Source organism: Ambystoma mexicanum, chromosome 6p, assembly GCF_040938575.1.
Source record: "Ambystoma mexicanum isolate Mex_15411 chromosome 6p, UKY_AmexF1_1, whole genome shotgun sequence".
NCBI lineage: Eukaryota > Metazoa > Chordata > Amphibia > Caudata > Ambystomatidae > Ambystoma > Ambystoma mexicanum.
In genome coordinates this window covers 61,753,644-61,774,321 of record NC_090935.1, presented here as the reverse complement: position 1 = coordinate 61,774,321, position 20,678 = coordinate 61,753,644, and the positions used below count along the sequence as shown (strand labels likewise).

The following is a 20,678-nucleotide window of genomic DNA, read 5'->3' as shown; positions in this document are numbered from 1 at the left end:
CTCGTGGAGGTAAGGACAGGCTTCTGACGCCACTCTGTCGGTAGCTGATGGCCTAGAGTTCAGTGTTCAAGAAGTAGATCCTGGGTGAAGAGGTAAGGCGGTTTGAGGGCAACCGCGGAAGAGCAGTCCTGGAAGGAGTACCGGGGAAGGCAGTGAGACCCGGTCGGGAATTCCAGGAAGGCACAATGGAAACAAGGAAAAATTCCTAGAAGCGAACGCTAGGAACAACAATCGTACTAGAAACTGTGAGCGGATTGACATGCGCCGAACCGCAGGGGCGGGCGCTTATCTAGCCGAGCTAGAAACTATACCGCTGATCAGAGAGCGGCCTCCGCCATGTTGGGAGGGTGTGGGAAGCATTCTGGCACATTGTTGTATGGACTAGGACGTCCGAAGGGGGCGATAGTGTGGTTTCATGACAATAATATGATAATCACTAGTGCTTGTGAACTGCAATCCAGCTACCAGTCCACCTCTCCCAAAGCTAAGATTATATTTCATGCCTACACGGTTGGACACGTGTCAGTGTTCCATGTGTCTGAAGAACCCCACTATGCCTCTATGCTTAGAGCTGCGAATATTCAGCCTGGCTCCCATCAGCACCCGGTACACTCACATCCTTGCAGAGCAATAGCTTAGCCTTGTCCAGTTTCTGAAAATGGAGAACACTGTGGGGCTTTCTCCAGATGCTGGTTCCCAGGGGGCACAACCCCAACTACCCCGAGGCTCGCCTGCTTGACTCCTGCAGGGCTCAGGGGCTATGCATGGCCTCTGCAGAGGTTGGGCAGCTCTCCTTAGTATTGAGGGCTCACCTAGGGTAACACTGCCCCAGAAGTCAGGGCCCAAACCTTGTATTGGGGCTTGGGAGGGATAGAACCAAATAGAGTGTAAAACAAGTTCACAAGGGATCTAGGCCAGCTTTTCAGTCGGACACATTTCTGTAGTCTTCATGTCACAGCAGCAGTGACCCCCGTTCCCCTCTTTTCCACTCCCCATGCCTGCTATGATTTTCATCATTTTTTGTCTCTTTTTTGGATACGCCCGAGCGCCGCTCTTCCACACGGCCTAGGTAAGTCTCTCTTGTGGCTGCTCTGTTGGGTGAAGGCTATGGGCCTCATTACAGGTTTGCTGGTAATTCTATGGTAGATTTGCTGAATTACTAGCAAACCTGATTATCATTACCACAACTGGGTCTAGTGGATTACCAGCAGGATTATAAGTAGTGGAAGGGTGGTGTTAATCACCATTTTCAGAGTCCATTGGTCTCCATGCAGATTTCTGTAATTCCACCGATTTTTGCTAATTTTTGTCAGTAAGGTAGAGGATTAACCTCCAGCTTTTTGCTAGAGATAAATATTCCACCTTACAACCAAACTCGTAGTACGGTGGTGCGGTAATGTGCCCGTAATGCAGTGATAACAGAATTACTGCTGTATTAGAGCAGTTTTTTACACGCACCACCGTACTTGTAATGAGGCTCTATGCCCGGGACATAGTCTGCCATGCCATCTTAGAGGCATGGAAGACCTTTTTTTTCTTTTCTTTTTTTTTAACATGACAATCTTTCTCACTTCAGGGAAGCAACCCGCCATGCTCTGCTGTGCCACCATGTCATGAATATTTCAGCATCTTGTTGTATGCCCAGTCTTTCTACTACCTTTATACTTAGTTCCTGTATCTCCCTTTTAAACGCTACGGCACGCAGTGCCAATCACCATTTTTTCAGGCATCCATCTGTCCTGGTTTGGCAAACCTACCTGAAGTGGAGAAAGGTTTTCCTTTGTTCTGCGTTACTGTCTATAGCCCAATGGTGACACTCACAGCCCTAAGGATATCTTGGGGATCCTTGGTCAGAAGGGAGATGTTTTCCAAAAAGTTCCGCTAATTCATGTGCATATTTTAATATACAGCAGAACCCAAAGTATGCAAAATGCCTGGAACATTCCAATGGCCATGCTTGTTGCCCAGGGTGCCTTCACTGCTAGGCTGTCAATGGACTGATGCAAGGTTCTCTACCCACTCTTCAAGGAATTTGCTTAAATTGTGAAACCGTTCATAGACATCCTCCCACAGAGGCATGTGTGCAGTGCATCAGCTTACTGCCTGGCCCGTGCTACCGACATGTGTCAGATTGTAGGCGAACTTCCCCAGGAAATGCTTTTACTAACACATAGAGTGTATCTGTTCCTTTTGGAAGACAGAGGGTCACTATGGAGTCAAATTAACTTATACATTTATAAACATAATGGCATGGTAGATTTTGAGTGAGTCTACCAGCGGTAAATGGTGATTCAATCCAAACCAATAAGCCTCATATATACCCCTAATTTCCAAATTTATTTTGTAGGAGACTGTATCATATTCGTAGTGCAGGATTTCCCCATTTCTCGATCTGAGGGTTAAGACTCACTGCATGTTTAGACTGAGGTACATTTACAGGCTTGGGGTATCAGAGGCCAGAATTCAATGACTGCCAGGGCAGGGTTCACGGCTAGTAGGCCAGTTGCTTCGCTGGATAGATTTGAACAGTTGTAGATAAAGTTGCAAAGAAATAATCTGAGGGACCTCGACGCGTGAGGGATCATGGGTACAGTAGACGTCACACTAGGGATAATATTGCAAACACGCCAAATCAACGTCCTTTTTTGAACTTCAAAAACAACATGTGCAATACTTCGCACCTACCACTAGACGTCGGCCTATACAGAGCATCTGAATCTAAGCAGATACACACATCAAAAATACGATTACGGTAAGTAATGTATGCCTTATTGCCCAACAATGACAAGGTCTTGATTTTAAAGAACTTACAAGTTTGTATGCCTAAAACAAACACCAGAAAGGGCATTTCAAAATCAGTTAACGTCGGGTTGTTATACAGACTATATTCAATTCCAAGGGGCGGATCTGGACTCCCTGGGTCTGTGTAATACAGAAGTGTGTCAGGGACACAGGGAGTGAGGGGGCAACAAACAGTTGTACTCACCTCCAGGATCTTGACCAGCTGCTGGTGATTCTCCACCACGAGGACGTTGGCTTCACAGTTTGCTGCCACATACTGGCATGCCTCGGGAGAACTTGTGGCATAGATTCCAACAGCTAGACCCCTGCAAGAAACCGAGAGAAACAGGTAATGGTCTCGTTGTCAATAGTACAGTGAGAATGTCATCAGACTGTTGTAGGAAGGGATCTTCTCAATCATCACATGCCAAAATCAACAATCACATATTGGCCCTCATTACGACCCTGGCGGAAAGTGACTGACCGGACCGCCACAGCGTAAATAGCGTTTCCGCCATTGCACGATGGAGCAAAGTGCGGCCCATTCCGACCCATCGGGCACGAGCACCACGGCATGGCGGAAGTGCAAAGTCCGCGATGGCGGAAATGACCCCAAAACGGCCCACACCGCCGCCGTACGGCGCCCTAGGTGCAATACCGCCACCCATCTTAGCGGACACCGCAGTGAGCGCCAACCGGAAAGTACGGTGACCGTAAATATACGGAAACGGAAGTAAAAACATGGGCCCGGAACGGGAAACATCCCGCCGTACACCTATAAAACCACAAAATCCACACAACCACTAAAAACACTACCCTGAGACACACCCCAACCCGTCATCCACCCTAGCGAAACCAAGAAAAATGGGAAAAGTAGCGAAGAAAGCGTGCGACCGCAAGCGGCAGGTCCACTTCTCCCGTGAGGAACTCACCGTGCTAACAGAGACCCTCCAGGAGAATGCTGCCGTCGTCTTCTCCACGCAAATGACCAGGACGGCACTTGCGAACAAGAAGGCCATATGGGCTCTGGTGGCACAGCGGGTAAGTGCGGTGGGGACCGCACCCCGCAACCCACAGCAATGCAGAAAGCGATGGGACGACCTGCGGATACGCGTCCGTAGCATACTTTCTGCCAACCGCAACATTGCCACAGCCACCGGGGGAGGATCGGAATCACCCATCAAGTTGACCCCCTGGGAAGAAATCTGTGCCTCCACCATAGGAATGGAGAGCATAGAGGGAGTCGGAGGGATGGAGAAAGGAGTGCAGACATCCGAAGAATCAGGTAGGTGGCCCAAATTAAACAAAGCTAAATCCACAATGTCCAATCATGTGAAGTACCATGTGTCCACATAGTGCAACAGAAACACATGTCCAGGAGAACGTCCACACACATTGGCCTGATAGCGCACTTTAAAACTCACAATAAATACATAAATAATTAAAAACCCCAAAAACACCCACTACACGTGCAGCAGGCACACCCTAACTGCAGGCTGCCAAACAACTGCACCCTCACTCCACACACAAATGAAAGCACCTCCAAGGCCCCGACCCAAATCACCCTCAGGTACCACCCCAATGCATGTGATACAATGCCATTCCAATTCCCACAGACCCATTAATAACCCTCGCCCTCCTTTACTCCACCACAGGGTCCGATCCAAACGACGAGCATCAGGACACCCCTACCAGCACACCTGCAAAGAGGGCCAAGACCAACGGCCAAAGACCCTCCACCTCAGCTGCACGCATCAAGACACGGCAGCAGCACAAATCAGGTGGCAGCACAGAGGAGGGAACATCAACAGGCACCCCAGCAGCCAGCATGCCCACAACAGCAGCACCACAGGTCCCCCCAATGGATGCCACAGAAGGCACTGCCTCTGGTGGCAGCAGCACCATAGGTGACACCCCATTGATGGCAGCATGCTCCGACACAGAAGACGGGGATGTCGAAGTCAGATCCATCCATGACCTGTCCCAATCCCCCTGTCTGTCCCATCCCGTACAACATGAGGATACCACGCAGGGGCACCCACAAGACGACGACTGGCCATCCCCCACAAGCCCTGTGGCAAGGCAACATGAGGTCACCAGCCCCTCTGTGACACCACCGCAAATGGCCATGGCCCAGCAGAGGCAACAGTCCCTCGACCAGTTAATCGTGCAACAGCAGCAACTGGCCACGCTCCTCAAGGACCATGCCGATGAATGTGGGGGCACTAAGGCAGACATAGAAACATCAACTGAGACACTTAGGGCAGAAATGGAAAGAAGTACAGAGACACTAAGGGCACAAATGGAGAGTAGCACCGAGTGCCTGAGAGTCCAAATGGAGAGAAGCACCGAGAGCCTGAGGGGGGAACTGCATGCGACATCCAAAGACGTATGTGCCGAACTTGCCGCAGTGCGCCGTGTGCTCACTGAGCTCTCACAAACCCTTAGGGACATGCATGGACGTGAGCAGGCAGAGACATCATCCGTTGCAAGTTCCGTCCAGGGCAGCCCCCAACGTAGATCTGGGAGGAACCTGCGCTCCACAGGCAGGGGTGCCCCTGATACCCGCAGAGGGGGCTTGCAATAGCGACTGCCCACTGACAATGAGCATCTTTGGACACTGGTGTTCGGGGGGGAGGTAGGAGGGTGGAGGGGGTGTGTTGGGCTCACTTGGGTGGCGGGTCGATAGGGTGTTCAACATGATATCACATATGCCATAAACAATGCACGATCAACCAATGAGATGTGTGGACAATGATCTTTGTGTACTAGGCCATCATAGGCGTACAGTCCATATTGTGCATGTACCAGACACACACAGTGCCACGAGTACCGTGTCCATGTATCAGCCACCAGGCGTGAGTGCTAGAAGCATACATCAATGAGATGCTGACGAATGTCACGGGCCTCCTGTGCCTCGCAGACTCCTTGAGGTGCTGCCACATCCCCACCCTCATCATGACCATCTTCAGGTGCTTGCAGTTCTGCGTCAGGGGGCATGGGCACATTTCTACGTACGCACATGTTGTGGAGCATGACACATGCCATGACCATCTTTGCAACCTTCTCATGGCGGTACAGGAGTGCCCCGCCAGACCTGCTGAGGCAGCGGAAATGAGTCTTCAGTAGGCCGAATGCCTGTTCAATGACTACACGGGTACGTGAGTGGGCATGGTTGTAGTCCTCCTCATGCTGGTCCCGTGGGTTCCGGACTGGTGTGAGGAGCCATCTCTTCAGTGGATATCCAGCATCACCTGTATGTGGACGATAAACGTATGATGTGGAATGCCATTGCTACGTACGCACACCCCCCCCCCTTCCTGCCAGGTCATTGCCGAATCACATACCCCACATCATCATGCATGAAATGAGACTCACCGAGTAGCCAGGATCTGTTCCCTGCGTGTCGCTCCATGTAGCGTGGTATTGTAGAGTTCCTCAAGACCATAGAATCATGGGTTGATCCAGGGAATCGGGCACAACAATGTGTAATGATCCTGTTGGAGTCACACACCATTTGTACATTCAGGGAATGAAATTGTTTTCGGTTGCGGTACTGGGCCTCCATGGCATGTGGGACGACCAATTCCACATGGGTGCAGTCGATGGCACCAAGGCAACCCGGTATGCCGGCAAGTGCATGGAATCCCACTTTTGTGTTGGTAATTTCCTGCTCCGAGCGTGGTAGAGAGATGTAGTCGTCTGCGTGCTGCAGGAGGGCATCGAGCACTTGCAATAGTGTCCGTGAGAACAGTGGCTGAGAAATGCCATGCAACTGTCCGACTGTGTGCTGTTAGGTGCCTGTGGCCAGGAAGTGGAGTACAGACACCACCTTCAGTAGGGGTGGGATGGCGGTTGGGCTATCTATCATGCTGACAAGGTCAGCCTGTGTCATGTCCACAATGGCGGCTATGGTGTCCCGGTCCAAACGGTAGAGGGTGTGGATCTGCTCATCAGTGAGGTTGAACGGATGTGCTCGGAGGCGTGGGATTGCGGGCTGCCTGCGTGGTGGTAGTGGCTGTGCTGGCGGCCCTTGCTGGCCCTGCCTTGGCCTCCTCCTCCTCCTGCGTCTCCTCCGTGCGGCCGGTTGTAGTTGGTGTTCGTCTTCTTCTTGGAGTTGGAGTACTTGCAGTGCTATCAGGTCCCCCAGGGCCAACATCGCGAGTCCTGCCGGTAGCATTTCGGAGTGGGTGTGGTTGTGGGAGGAGACTGGGTGTGCAATTTATGTGTTTTCAGGCTGTATGGCCTCCACCTGTGGTGATTCATTCCACCTGTGCAAGCTGCTCTCCTCTTTGGCCGAGCACGTCCCGCACACAACGCTGCAATTCGAGTAATGGCATCTTGCTATTGCAATCATGTATTTGTACCCGATGGCCGTGTAACATTGGTTGATATGTTCATTCGGCTATGGTCCCATTGTTTCACATACAATCTTTGCAGTCGCGAACAGACTTGTGAAGGGTCAGTGGAACGTAGTACTCGAGTAACGGTGGGCCCTCATGCATCACTGTACCGAGTTGCACCGACGGGCGGGGCGTCCCATTTGTGGGTGAAGGCAGTTGCCATTTTCACACACAGCCGCACTAGATGGATTAATTTGTGATTTCAAGCGGCCACAGATGCCTTTTCGACGTGATGTTGCAAATGAGGAATTCGAAGGGCGGCGCTTTCGGTTATCAGCTAGCGGCGAGGAGATGCCCACAGGTCTGACTGCAAATATAACGTTCTATTGTTCAATGTCCTTGAGACAGGGGCCATGGCGAGGATGCAATGATTGATATGAATAGTTTGGGATGCGCAATAGCGACGTGGGCGATGAGGCCGGACGTTCCCAAATACATGTTACTTCACAACACTGGAATTACGGGCTGGGGCACTGTGGATTTTGCAGGCTGCATAACGCACAGACTCAATGGATATTTCTAATGTTATGTGAGTAAATATTCAGGCGTTTTTATACCGGGATGAGGGAATGATGAATGGATGCATGGGCAGTTGATTTGATACAGAGTTTGCCATGTACAGGGCTTCTTGGAATCTGTCCGCCTCCCCTCCGCTATGTGATGCAGGGCTGCCATAGTGGGACCATCGTCTATCTGGCCTTGTTGAGCCCTCCCTGTCTCGACGCGCCTTCAGACACTTGTGTCCATGCACGTTCACAATCCCATCAGATGGATTCTGTTTTCACAGACGCATGCACAGGTACACTCGTTTGTGATGGTGTTTACACCTCGATATAGATAGTTATGAGTCGCAAGTGGTTTTGGGGTGGTGATGATCCTTTGGAGTGGGCTAGCATGCATATGGCTGTGGATTTAGTGTGATCATTGAAGTGAGTTGTTCGAATGTAGTTCTGATGGCCATTCTGTTCTTTTTCTTTTCTTTTGGTTGACAGGTATCTCCTCCCCTTTTGCCACTGCCATCTGTATGCCACTCCTGCAGATGGCTTTTACTCCCGACACCTGCTGCTTCGTGTTAATCAGTGGAGCAGCATTACGATCTTATGGGACGATCGCCAATGGGCCACATGCCCTTACGCAGTACTAGTGGCTCGGAGCAACATTTCGGCCTTTCAGCTGGACTAGTGCCTCCCCATTGGGATGGCCCTGCGGTTCTGTGCGCTTCCATGTTGCCTTTTCGTACGTGAATGTGGCTCTGTGTACCATGATGGAACAGGGCGTCACACAAGTAGTAGCTGGTCATTTCTTGCGGATGCAGCCCACAATGGTGAAATGTGTTTTGGAGTTCATGGCCTAATGGCTGTATGGGCTTGGTGATTTTGTTGTGCATTAAATTTCTTTTCTGATATGGGCCATGTAGCGTTCTTCTTTGCAAGTGATGTGGCATATTCCTATTTGGGGAGCGATGTATTGTGAGGAGATCTGCATTGGGTTCCAGCTTCGGAGTTTAGTTGCGTGGTACTGTGCTGGGCGCGTTTGCCTACGAAGCCCAGTGAGGTCAGGGATGAGGGCTGCCAATATGACTGTTTGAATGATGTCATGCTCAGGGGCGGGGGATTAGGTTTTGTGTAACAGATGCCGGTCAGCCAGGTGGACTGGTGGAATGATGTGATTTTCGGAATATTGCTGGTCACAGGTGCCTGTGTTTGCGTGCGTTTCTTGGTGGGGGACTGTGGTCATGTCCATTGGAATGGCTTCTGTATTCGTGCCATCTGTGCCCTGCAGCTCCCATTGGCCCCTCTTGTGATTCTTTTGTTCGTTGGCATGCATGGTTGACTTGTACATTTCACTGGTTGCATTGTGACTTCATTGCACCTACGGGGAGTTGTACTTTGTGGGCAGGGAGCGGTGTACAGGCACTCAGTGGGGCCGTTTACGGTTGATTCGCGATGCCGTACTTCTCACCATGGCGGAATGGTACTTTCCGCCGTGCTTGATGGCGTTAGGTACATGTCCGCTAGGGTCGGAATTCGCGTACCCTTGCGCCATGGTGGTATTTACGGTTTGGCATGGCGCGCGCGCGCGTACTTGGTGCAGTTAGCGTTGGCGTTCACTACGGTGTCGCTAATGGCATCGTACTTTGCGGTGACGGGTCATAGTCGCACCGAGCGCTATTCGATGGCGGTATTGCATTTCCGCCATCGTTTTTCGATTTCCGCCAGGGTCGTAATGAGGCCCATTGTCTGTTGGTTTATAAAGTGATTCATTCCAACAGCTGGCAGCGTGAAACCACTAACCTCAGTAAAAATGCTAAAGGTAAGTATGCCTTATATGCACAGGTAAATGTGCAAAGAAAGGTTGGCGCTGAGCTAGTGCTTTTTTAATATCTCAGGAAATACAGGTTTTGATACCTTTCACTGGACAGACTAAAAATATTATTATTATTATTCTTTATTTGCATTTACTTCAAATAACGTTTACAAAATATTTATATTTAAACACATCAGATTCTTATTCTTACTATTCTATTATAATTATAGTTACAATAGTAATGAATACATATTCAGCTTGCATACCATCTTTCATACCCAGTTCAATATAAGTAGTTAAGTCTTGTTCTGAAATTCATTACACTATACAAATTCACCGATAATTTATTTTACCCAAAAGTCATTTAGATCATTTAAAAATCCTTAAAATTCATTTACATACATACTTCAAATGCACTATTAAATTTAGCAATTCATGCTAAAAAAATACACAGTAAAATCCCAACACATTATTCATAAAATTGGATCAGGGTTCAGCTGAGCAACAATAATGAATAGTACTAGGTTGACTAAGGATAGATTCATTACATTTGAACATACAAAGTCAATCAATCGTAAGTAAGACATGGATCGACTTGTTCCCCACTTGCTTTGACTACTGCTTTTGCAGCAACACGCCACAGTTGGTATAAGGCGCTTTGCATTCTTTCGGACTCCGTATGAATACAGTAGTTCAAGAAGTTCCCTTATGGACTCATATTCGTGTACAAAGGGCCCCAATATGGTCCTATACGCAGAACCAAGCAGTTTATACTCCTTAAGAAGGTGTTTAGCAGTTTCTAATACTCCAGAGATTTTGCATATTCAACAAAATCTCCCTGCTACTGGAATCTTTTCCCGTGCACCCAAGAAAACCTGAAGCGGTAGTTGATTAGTCCGCAACCTAAGTAAAAAATATTGTATTGCTGGACTTGGACACTGTCTCAAGTATCGTTGGGGCTGGAGGAACATGTGAATAACAATGGAAGCATACTTATAGGAATTCAATGAGGATAATAGTTATTCGTTCAGTCCCATTTCTGGGCTTTACTTTTAAATAGATGTTTTAGTATGGGAGTCCTGGTACAATGAACAAAGTCGGGTAACCCACCAATACTCTTGTACAATTTATTAATCCTATCGTCAAATTCCATGCTACTATCCTTCGGCCACATCCCATTAATAGGTCTTAATAGTTCCAGTAATTGGAATTTGGGATGGGAATTAATTTTTAAATGGAGCATTCCCAGTCTCAGGAGGATAGCTCAGGGGCAACGTGCTAATCTTGGAAGCCAGACGACACGGAGCAACACCGATTCGATCCCCAGGTCCGCGCTTAGAAACCTCTGGGTATTAAGCATGTTATAAATAACCTATCATATCATATCATATCAGTCTAATCAACAATTGACCCTTTAAGGAAACAAGTCCTAACTCCAGCCTGAGGTATTCAATAGGAGTCGCTTGAGGTAATTTCAATAGTCTTTTCCAGAAGTACCCCTCAATAGCATCCAGCCATTTGAGATCTCTCATGGCGAGGACCTCTAAGCCGTGTAGCACCATAGGGCAAAAACACTGAGTATATAAGGTAATAATACCGTCCAGGGAATATCCAGCCATTTGCTTAGCACATTTTCAAACCATGTGTGTCAATCGGCTGGCCTTTATCACCTTGGCCTCTTTTTTTGGGACAGAAGACCTACTGGCACTCATATCCAGGCCAAGGTAAGGATAGGACTCCACATACTTTAGAGTCCCCCAAACTAGTATCAAATCTCAGCTGTTTGATCTATTTAGGTGCCACCACCAATACCTTACTTTTCCCATGTTGATGATGAGCTCATTTTCGTCTGCATATTTTACCAAGGTATCAAACATTGCATGCGCCCACCTGTATGTATAATTAAACATGACCAAATTGTCTGCATACAGCATACACAGTATCAGACTATCACCAATTCTTGGGTAACCCCAATCCCCTGAAATAAAACACCAGGGGAGATCAGTCACACATGCATTGTATGGGAGGGGTGCCAGGGTACAGCCCTGTTTTACCCCCCTTTGGATCCTAATCGGTTTGGTCATGCTCCCCTGATCATAAGCACACCCTTGCTTTCGTGTCCCAGTGGAGACCCTTTAGAACATTAATGAGCCACCTGGACACCCCCCATTTTCCAGTTTGGCCCAAAGTTTCCCCGATTGACACTATCAAAAGCCGGCCAGAAGTCCACGTAGATGACATATAGCATGGAACCGCCAGGGGCAGAAGGTCTTCAGAACAGAGTGTCCATAATCCTCAAGTTATGTACTGTGCTACACCCAGGGCGAAATCCTGTTTGTGTAAAATGTAACAATTGGGACTTTTCAACACAATTTTGAAGTACCTTCAAGATAAGCGTGGCAAAGAGTTTCTCTGTTATGTCCGAAAGGGCCAATAACCGATAGTTTTCTGATAGAGATCGGTCCCCTTTTTTTATAAACTGGCACCAGCAAAGCCTGCTGCCAGGAAGAAGGGATCACCTGTGCTTGGCACACTTTAAGGTACAGGATTTTAAGAATTCTTGGCCAGATCTTGGGATTTTGTTTTAAGACCGCATTTGCGAGGCCATTCGGCCCAGGGGCTCTCGAATTCTTAAGCTTTCCAAAAAGGATTTCAATCTCTGCTTCCCCAATCTCAAGTGGCCACCCACCCACCATAAATTGAGGTGGGAAAATCTCTACCTGGGTATCACCTTTCGCACTTAAGTGCCTTATCCATACTTTTTCTGGATAGGGTTCAGAGACTTAACTCCTCGAACCCCCCCTGGCACTAGTTATGGTGGACCATATGTTCCTAATATTTCCACTACGAAGGGTCTTAATCATGCTTTGCCATTGCGCGTTAATGATCGAACACTTCCAGTGCGTAAACCAACTCCTGTAGTTACTTTTTATAGATTTAATCTTTCTAGTCAGCACTGGCGTAGGACACTGATCCCTGCACGCAGCTCTAATTTTCGTGCGCATGGTTCTTTTAGCATCCCGAATGGCAGAGTCAAATTGGCGGGTCGTATTAGAGCATGTAACCAAGGGGTCCTTAGGACAGGCTCCAGATTAAGAAGCAAGATCCTTAAGCCACAGTTCTATTTCATTGCCATCCAATGCACACAAACCCTCTAAGGTGCTACTGGGCATCTCTGCTACCAATGTCCTAACCTTACCCAATTGGCGAGTAGAACAAATAATATGATTTCCTCCATGTTTAGACGTAAGCCAAGAATACACATAGGGATTTTATGCCATGGTGTTAAATGTTACATTTTAAAGGTATTTGTACCGCGCACCGTCACCAACGGAATTGGTCCCAGGCGCTCAGGTGGATCTGTAAACAAGAAGGCGGGTTGGGTTTGTAAGGTGAAGAGGGAGTAGGATAGTGAGAGAAGTGGTGTCCTGTTGGCAGCTTCAGTTCGGTTTAAACAATGCGCTGAGCTTTGGTGCGAGTATCAGATCGATGTCAGTCCTCGTTTGCTGTTGGTGCGGTTTATGTGTTGTTTGTTTGTTGTGGTGAAGTGTGTGCGGCTTGCTGTGGGAGGTTGTTGTGTGGGTTTTTGTATGAGTTAAGTAAGCAAACATTTTTGAGCTTTTTTGGTTAGTGGGTTATATGGCTCGCAGCTGACCTTCGCAGTTTGACTAAATGCCTAGATTTGAGATTCGTGTATGGTGGGGGAGAGGCCCAGGTCTCAACATACACTACGTTTCACCATACAGTAGACAAGGATGGAGGTTATATCTAGATTTGAGAGTCCTGTATAGTGACGGAAGGCCCAGGTTCCACAGTAAGTGGAACCTGGGCCTTCCTCCGAGACGGAGGCTACACCCAGACTTGAGAGTTCTCCAAAGTGGGAGAGAGGCCTAGGTTTCATAATACATTACGTTTCACCATACAGTAGACAAAGATGGTGGCTATACCTAGATTTGAGAGTCCTGTATAGTGGAAGAAAGGCCCAGGTTCCACAATAAGTGGGAGAGAGTCCTGCAAAGTGGGAGGGATGCCTGAGGTTCATAATACATTAGGTTTCACCATACAATAGAAAAAGGTGGAGGCTGGACCTAGATTTGAGAGTCCTGCAGAGTGGCTGCGTTGCAGGCTAATGTTCACAATTCTAACTAAATGTGGCACTTGCTAAGACTCACAATTCTATCTAAGTGTAGCACTTGCTAACATTCAAAGTTCTGTTCCGGTGCAAAGCAGGCCAATGTTCACAGTTCTATCTAAGTGTGATCTTGCTAGCATTCACAGTTCTATCCAAGTGTAACCCTTGCTAACCTTCACAACTCCGTCCGATGCGACGCAGGCTAATGTTCACAACTCTGTTTAAGTGGGGCATTTGCTATCATTCACAGTTCTATCTGCGTCCGCCGCAGGCTAATGTTCACCGCTCGATCTAAGTGTAGCACTTGCTAACATTCACAGTTCTGTCTCGATGTGACACAGGCTAATGTTCGCAATTCTATCTAAGTGTGGCAGTTTCTAACATTCACAATTCTGTCTAGTTATGACACAGGCTAATGGTTAATGGTATATTAGCCATATATCAAGATGGAAGCTACACCTAGATTTGAGAGTCCAATATAGTGGGAGAGAGGCCTAGGTTACATAATGCAGCAGGTTTCAGAATATAGTACGCTAGGTTTAGTTTTATAATAGACACAAATGGTTTGATATACCTATACTTGAGAGTAAATTTATAATGGGTGATTGCTACTGTTCAGTATTCCCTAACAGAGTGATGCAGGTGACATTCGCCTGGCAAGCTATGTTCTGAGGTTAGGTAATGTAGAGTGGTAGGGCTTTCTGGAGTAGAGTAATTGCGCTACTCCCCACCCATGCCACACTTACTTTGGTCGTTGCTGCTGGTTTACGGCTGGCCACTGGCTTCACTGGCTTCCCCTGCTGATTCCTGCAGACCCACCTTGGAGCTGACAATGTAGGAGCCGCCCTTTGCCTCTGGGCCCTTAGCCACAGGGGCTGCATGGGCAGAGGGCTGCCATGGGTCAATGAGTTATGAGCAGCAAGTCCACCAATCAGGGAAGGGGGCGGAACGTTGGAGGAACAGGCTGGCCCGGGAAGCCCAGTAATTTCAAATGTGCACTGAGCGGTGTACGTACATTTGCCCAAGCAACTAGGCCAAAAACTAAAAGGGCCCTAAAAGGTTCACCATACCTTGCCCAGGCAACCACCACAAGTGCTGGAGCAACAGAGAGAACGGGGCCCACAGCCTCGCTGGCACAGTGGATTCAGCCCACCAATCAGGGGAGGGGGCGGGACATTGCCGGAACAGGCAGGCCAGGGAAGGGTGAAGCCCCGTAATTTCAAATGCTGACCGATTGCTGCACGTACATTTGCCCAAGCAACTAGGCCAAAACCTAAAAGGGCCTTAAAAGATTCACCTTACCAAGCCCAAGCAACCAAAACAAGTGCCAGAGCAAATGGGAGAATGAGGCCTACAGCCTCGCTGGCACAGTGGATTCAGCCCACCAATCAGGGGAGGGGGCGGGACATTGGCGGAACAGGCAGGCCCGCGAAGGGGGAAGCCCAGTCATTTCAAATGCACACCAGGCGATGCACGTACATTTGCCCAAGCAACCAGCCAACAACTAAAATGGCCTTAAAAGGTTCTCCTTACCTTGCCCAGGCGACCACCACAAATCTAAAGTTAATCAGGCAAGCATTATTCCCATCAATAATTATCTAGGGTAGACTGCCTGCCATTTCCCGCCCATGTGTACCTACCCGGAATGTCCCCCCTAGTTCTGCCATTCATCATGAGCAGGTCCCATTTTCTCAGGAATGAGACCCACTTCTTTCCCTTGTGATTACTTTTCTCCTGCAGCGGCTCACTCCGTTCTTCCACATTCCTAAAAGGAGCACCATGCTGGTCATCTACGCATCTAGCGTTAAGATCATGACCCACTAAAATTAGATATTCCCGTAGGGACCTCCTCTCGACAGAAAGGGCCTCCTCAGGAGATCTAGGACCTCATTGAGGTACTTAAAACAGGGGGATACATATATATTCACCAGCAACATCCCCCAGGCCTCCCCTCAAACATCAGACCAAAGTTCTACCACTTATACATAGTCCCCGGTGTTGACAATGCTCACCGATCGAGAGCAAATTTTGCGGCTTACACAATAATAAGACCCCTCAATGGTTTACCCTTAGGTCCTCTAGTGGCTCTAGATTGGTATAGATGGTACCCTTCAACATAAAAAGGGCTGGCAAGCCAGGTCTCTTGCAATAAGAAAACATCAAACTTGGTTAGAATTTGCAAGGACCCACCTGCTTCAAAGTTTGGGGATAAACAGTCAACTGGACCCAGGTCCGGCTGCTTAATTGATGCCATATCTGTACACATCTTGAAATCTTGGCTTTCATCTTCCGTGCTGATTAGATCCCCCAAAACCCCCTTGACTAATGTTGTTCCAGGGATTTTGTTGTAATTCTCGGCACATGATAAGCCTCAGGCCCAAAGAAAACAGAGCATCAACATTTGCACATAGTAAATATACAACTGAAGCAGTAGAAAAACGTATCAAAACCCAATTAGTTTGACTGCCCCATTTATGGAGCTTGAGTTGCAGCATATCCACAGAGGTAATGGTAGAGAGCCATGGTACAGTAGCCCAAAGTCGGAGAAGAGTCGTTTAAAAATGGGCTATGGTCCGTAGGCTGCATCTCATCCAGCTGTTATGCTCACCTGCTATCCACAGGGACGCCACCCAGCCCTGGTTGGATGATTTGCACGCTCGATCCCTCCCCCGGTCCCTTGGTAAGGCCTCTGGTTAAAGATGGGTCTGCAATATAGGAGAGCTGGATTCAATACCAGATTGTCTTTATGTTTTCCCAACTCCCTTGGCCTCAACTCCTTCCTCCTCCTTGGGCCCTCTCCTCACCTCAATATTGTAAAAGGTGGATTCTCCGTCCTGCTCCTCGTGGCAGGGGCGCGTAGATGTGGGGGGCGAGCAGCGACCAAGTTACTTCACTGGTGCAAGACCCCCTGTGGGAATCCAGGCCTGCTGCGACTCTGTAGGTTTGCTGCTTTACAGTCTTTATATGCAGTTCTTATGTTCCTCTTAGTTCGAATAATAATGTCTTGCTTCTTTCCTTTTATGTATTGAAAAGGTATTTTGGTGTTGTCATGCAGTTTGAAGATAAGCATGAGCTGGTAGGCAAAAGCGGAGTGTGCGCGATGCTGTCCGGTGAGTAATGCGCGATGCGCTGTGCTTTTTCACCTTTTATATTGCTAACCTGTGTCTTTTGTGTCTTTTCTCTCTTTGCAGGTTATGATGTTCCTCGCCGAGCGCCGTAATGTTACAGCAATGATACTGACCAGGAGATGACTACCCAGGTAAGAATTGCTGTCTTTCTTTCTCCTCTTTCCAGGTTTGGTATTCCAGGATGCATGCGGTGCCGGATGATGGAGTTCGTACCTTCAGGTGAGTGGAAATGAAGTCGGCGATGGATTGAAGACAGGATACTGTTCCAGGTAAGTTTTGTAGTGTTCTTTCTCTCTCTGCAGGTCCTTGGTTTCAGGTAAGCTGGCATCAAAGAACTGGACAAGGTGAGCGTTACGCTGCCCACAGCAGAATAAAGTAAAGCATGTTCTGCTGTTTGGGCGCGGTTTAAATAGCCTCAGGTAAAGTAGTCCAGGTAAAATAGTCCCAGGCCTGCCACACCCAAAGTAATCCAGGTAAAGTAGTCCCAGGCCTGCCACACCCAAAAGACTAGACCGCATAGCTCAGTTCCTTGTAACTGAGCTATGTGTGTGCCTCCATGTTGGCTGAACCCCCCAAGTTAAATAGTCCCAAATAAATAGTCCCATTCTAATGCTGGTCTTTATGATGGTTATGAGCCTGGCGCCAAAGGCGCCAGGACTGCCTCCAAGAGAGTCTTGGATGAGGTTTTAAGGCCTTTGACCTGGCCCTAACTGGAAGGCTGACTTGCCAGTGAGGGCCAGGCACAAGGGTCATGACACTAGCTTCATAGAACATCCTGGTTTTATGGGGCCTTTCACCAAAGTTCCAGAGGTTACACTATAAGGTCCTCTTGCCCTGCATACTTTTCCACTAATGCTCCAGCTTGAGGGCCTCCATCTAGTGACCTCCTGCATTCGTATTCCACCGTATTTTGGTAGCAGGATCCTTTTGACACAGGTTCATCAGCCTCACTATGGCGGGAATGAGTGTTAGTAAGATGGAGGGTTCTAGTTTGACTGTCCACGCAAGTGAGGTATTTACTCGTAGCTGACCCTTTTCTGTGCACCGAAGCTGCTAGAGGAAACCATTGGGGGGAGGGCATTTTGGTAATGCCCACCTATCCATAGGGCTCTTCAAGATCACAGTTCGTTTGGATCCATCTGCCTGGGCTCTGGTGACTTTCCTGGCTTCCAAATGTATCTTTCCACCATACTTTTGTAAAGTTGGAGCCAATACTGTCACACTGGCAGGGAGAGGCTTGGGAAGGGGCACCGTACTTACAGGAACGTGCCCCATCGGTGACCTCGAGGGTGTATTATTTCCCAGTACCACCGAGTGCGGTTTCTCTATCATGTAGATCTCCGCGCACAAGGCTTTGAGGTTGTCCTCCTCCTTCCCAGCAACAATATTCACGGAGTCTTGTGATCTCCAAGAGGCCTCTGATGCCTCAGGAGAGACCAAGATCCAGCTTCCAGATCAGCAGCCAAAACCTCAAGGTTGGGGCTGTCGGATAAGTTCTCGGATTGGGCATCAAGACATCCCATATTGGGAGCCGTTGTTATCCAAGAACGGGATAGAGCTAGATAAGTGCGAACAGGTGTCGCCATTCATGCTTAACTGTAACATGGTGGGCTGAGTTACATTATTGTTGACACTCGTATGGGTAGTTGGGGCATCAGACATTAATAAACTCGCTGGAGACTCCATGTTAGCTTTTTGAGTTGACACCTGACCAATGCCTGCAACCAAACCTGAAATGCGAGTTTGGGTGCATGGGTGGCCCCCCCACCCATACCTCATTCTTTTTCCCCCTTTTAGTTCTGGGTGCTTCTTTAGCAGTTTTACGGATGAGCGTGGGACTGCAGGTATGCTTCCCCCTCAGTAAGGCATCACTGCGCAGTCCCGATCTGGGCATTACGCTGAGCTTCTTCATACAGTGATCAATCTACCGCGGAATGCAGCCAAAAAAGGCAGGATTCAGGATGAGGGGGTGGGTAGGAGAAGGAACCACAGTCCACAAGTGACTAAAGCAGAGAAATTACAGCTACAGAGGGACCAGCAGTCGGAGGAGGGACAATCTATCCACTTGTAAAAGTCTTACTTCCAAAGTTTTGTCACCACACAGACAGCAGCTCTGCAACATACTCACTGATAACCTCTTTCAAAGCAGATGCCTGGCGAAAGAGAGGAGCCGTAGGTGGGTGGGTAGAAAAGTCGGAGCCAGGAAGCCTCGAAGCCGCAAACTGCGAACTGCACACAGCTCGCGCGCACTGTGGGCCGGGATAGGGCTTATCAGGAAGTAGGTTGGGTCTCCATGCAGTAGCAAGTGAGAAGAGGCTCTGATCACCGGTCTCAGTGTTTCCTGCTATTACTGCGAACTGCACACAGCCTGCATACCGTGCCGAGTTAGGGCTTATCAGGAAGTAGGTTGGCTCTCCATGCAGTAGCAAGTGAGAAGAGGCTCTGATCACCGGTCTCAGTGTTTCCTGCTGTTACTGCCAACTGCACACAGCCTGCATACCGTGCCGAGTTAGGGCTTATCAGGAAGTAGGTTGGCTCTCCATGCAGTAGCAAGTGAGAAGAGGCTCGGATCACCGGTCTCAGTGTTTCCTGCTGTTACTGCCAACTGCACACAGCCCGCACACAGTGGAAAACATGATGCTGAGATGGTAAAATGGGTAACAAATGAAAACATTGCAGCTAATTAATACCGCCCTTGAGAAAGGAGTTTTCTTCCTCCCAATATCCAGCAGTTTCCCCACATATTCTAGTACTATAGTTTTTTTTAGATAATTATGCTGTTCTTAAGATATGTCGTGAAGGCTGCATTGTGATTTAAAAAACAGAGTTTCAACTTTAACAGTAAAACACATTAGCTTTCGAAGGGCCATAGACTTCTCCATCAGATGGTGGTCACACAGTGAAACGAGCAACAAAAAAGACGCTGCGCTGGACATGTCGTTGATATAGAGAAGAAAAAGAGCATCTTTTACTTTCCACTCTACTGGCTGCCGGAATATAATAGTCAGTCCTCCGAGAACCACCGAATTTACGTAGCGCAAAATATGGGAGCAGGACAGACAGAAAACAGGGCTTATTGGAAAACAACTGGCAAGGCTAACAGTAAACACCCACAGTACACTTAAATCTCTCCTGGGAGAATGCAGTGACATTTAGGGTTTCAAGGTCAACACTTCCAAACCAGAAATATTTGCTGTTAAGCATTCGCCTCATCTGGCACTATTTAAATACTTCCTCCTTGCTCCCCCGAACCCAGATTCTTAATCTAATGTACTCAGCAAATTGTTTGACATACTGTTCTCGTTGTTTTGACTCGTGACTTGTACATATTGCTTCTATTGTATTTTTGTTGTTCTTATGTGAAGCGCTTTGGATTAAAGCACTATAGAAAATTGAATAAAATACAAAAAATACAAATGGAAGAGAAGTGGTCTTGCTCTGGGATGGAGTTTATTAGAGGAATTAAGAATAAAGAGTCGACAAGTTTATCACCCAAGTTAGATCGAATGAGGCTCAGTGATCTGCATCCAACCCTTTGGATGAAGATATTAGCAAGAAAAATGATGCGTTGGCCATGCCTGCTTATGCTATCACATGCTCTCAGAGCAAATGAATGTAAAAGATATTAAACATATGGGTAAACGCTTTGTGGAATTCTGTGGCGGAAAGGAAGCCATCCCACACTGACAATTAGTCTCTTGAAATGCAGTCGGAACAAAGGGAAAGCGATTTTCCAGATGGTTCCCGACACATTGTGTAGACTAACTTAATTGTGTACTCAAACCCAATAAATTATGTTCTTGTAAATAGCTTGAAGCTGCCCATTGACTTTTTCAAATTTAAATATAAGCTCAAGGAAGGTGAAATCTATAGCTACCTTTTCCTATCTCATAGGTTTTAAATATGTCGATTATACTGTTTTATATC

At 47.9% G+C, this 20,678-nt stretch overlaps 1 protein-coding gene across 2 annotated transcripts in view; it reads right to left on the bottom strand.

Moving 5' to 3' along the window:
- The window catches only part of LOC138511212 (long-chain-fatty-acid--CoA ligase ACSBG2-like), a 791,265-nt gene that overhangs the window by 584,487 nt on the left and 186,100 nt on the right, over window positions 1-20,678 (bottom strand). For both annotated transcript variants that reach the window (XM_069626739.1, XM_069626740.1), the window contains exon 4: window positions 2,987-3,107. In XM_069626739.1, the coding sequence (XP_069482840.1) occupies window positions 2,987-3,107 (121 nt within the window). The remainder of the gene's footprint in view (window positions 1-2,986; window positions 3,108-20,678) is intronic.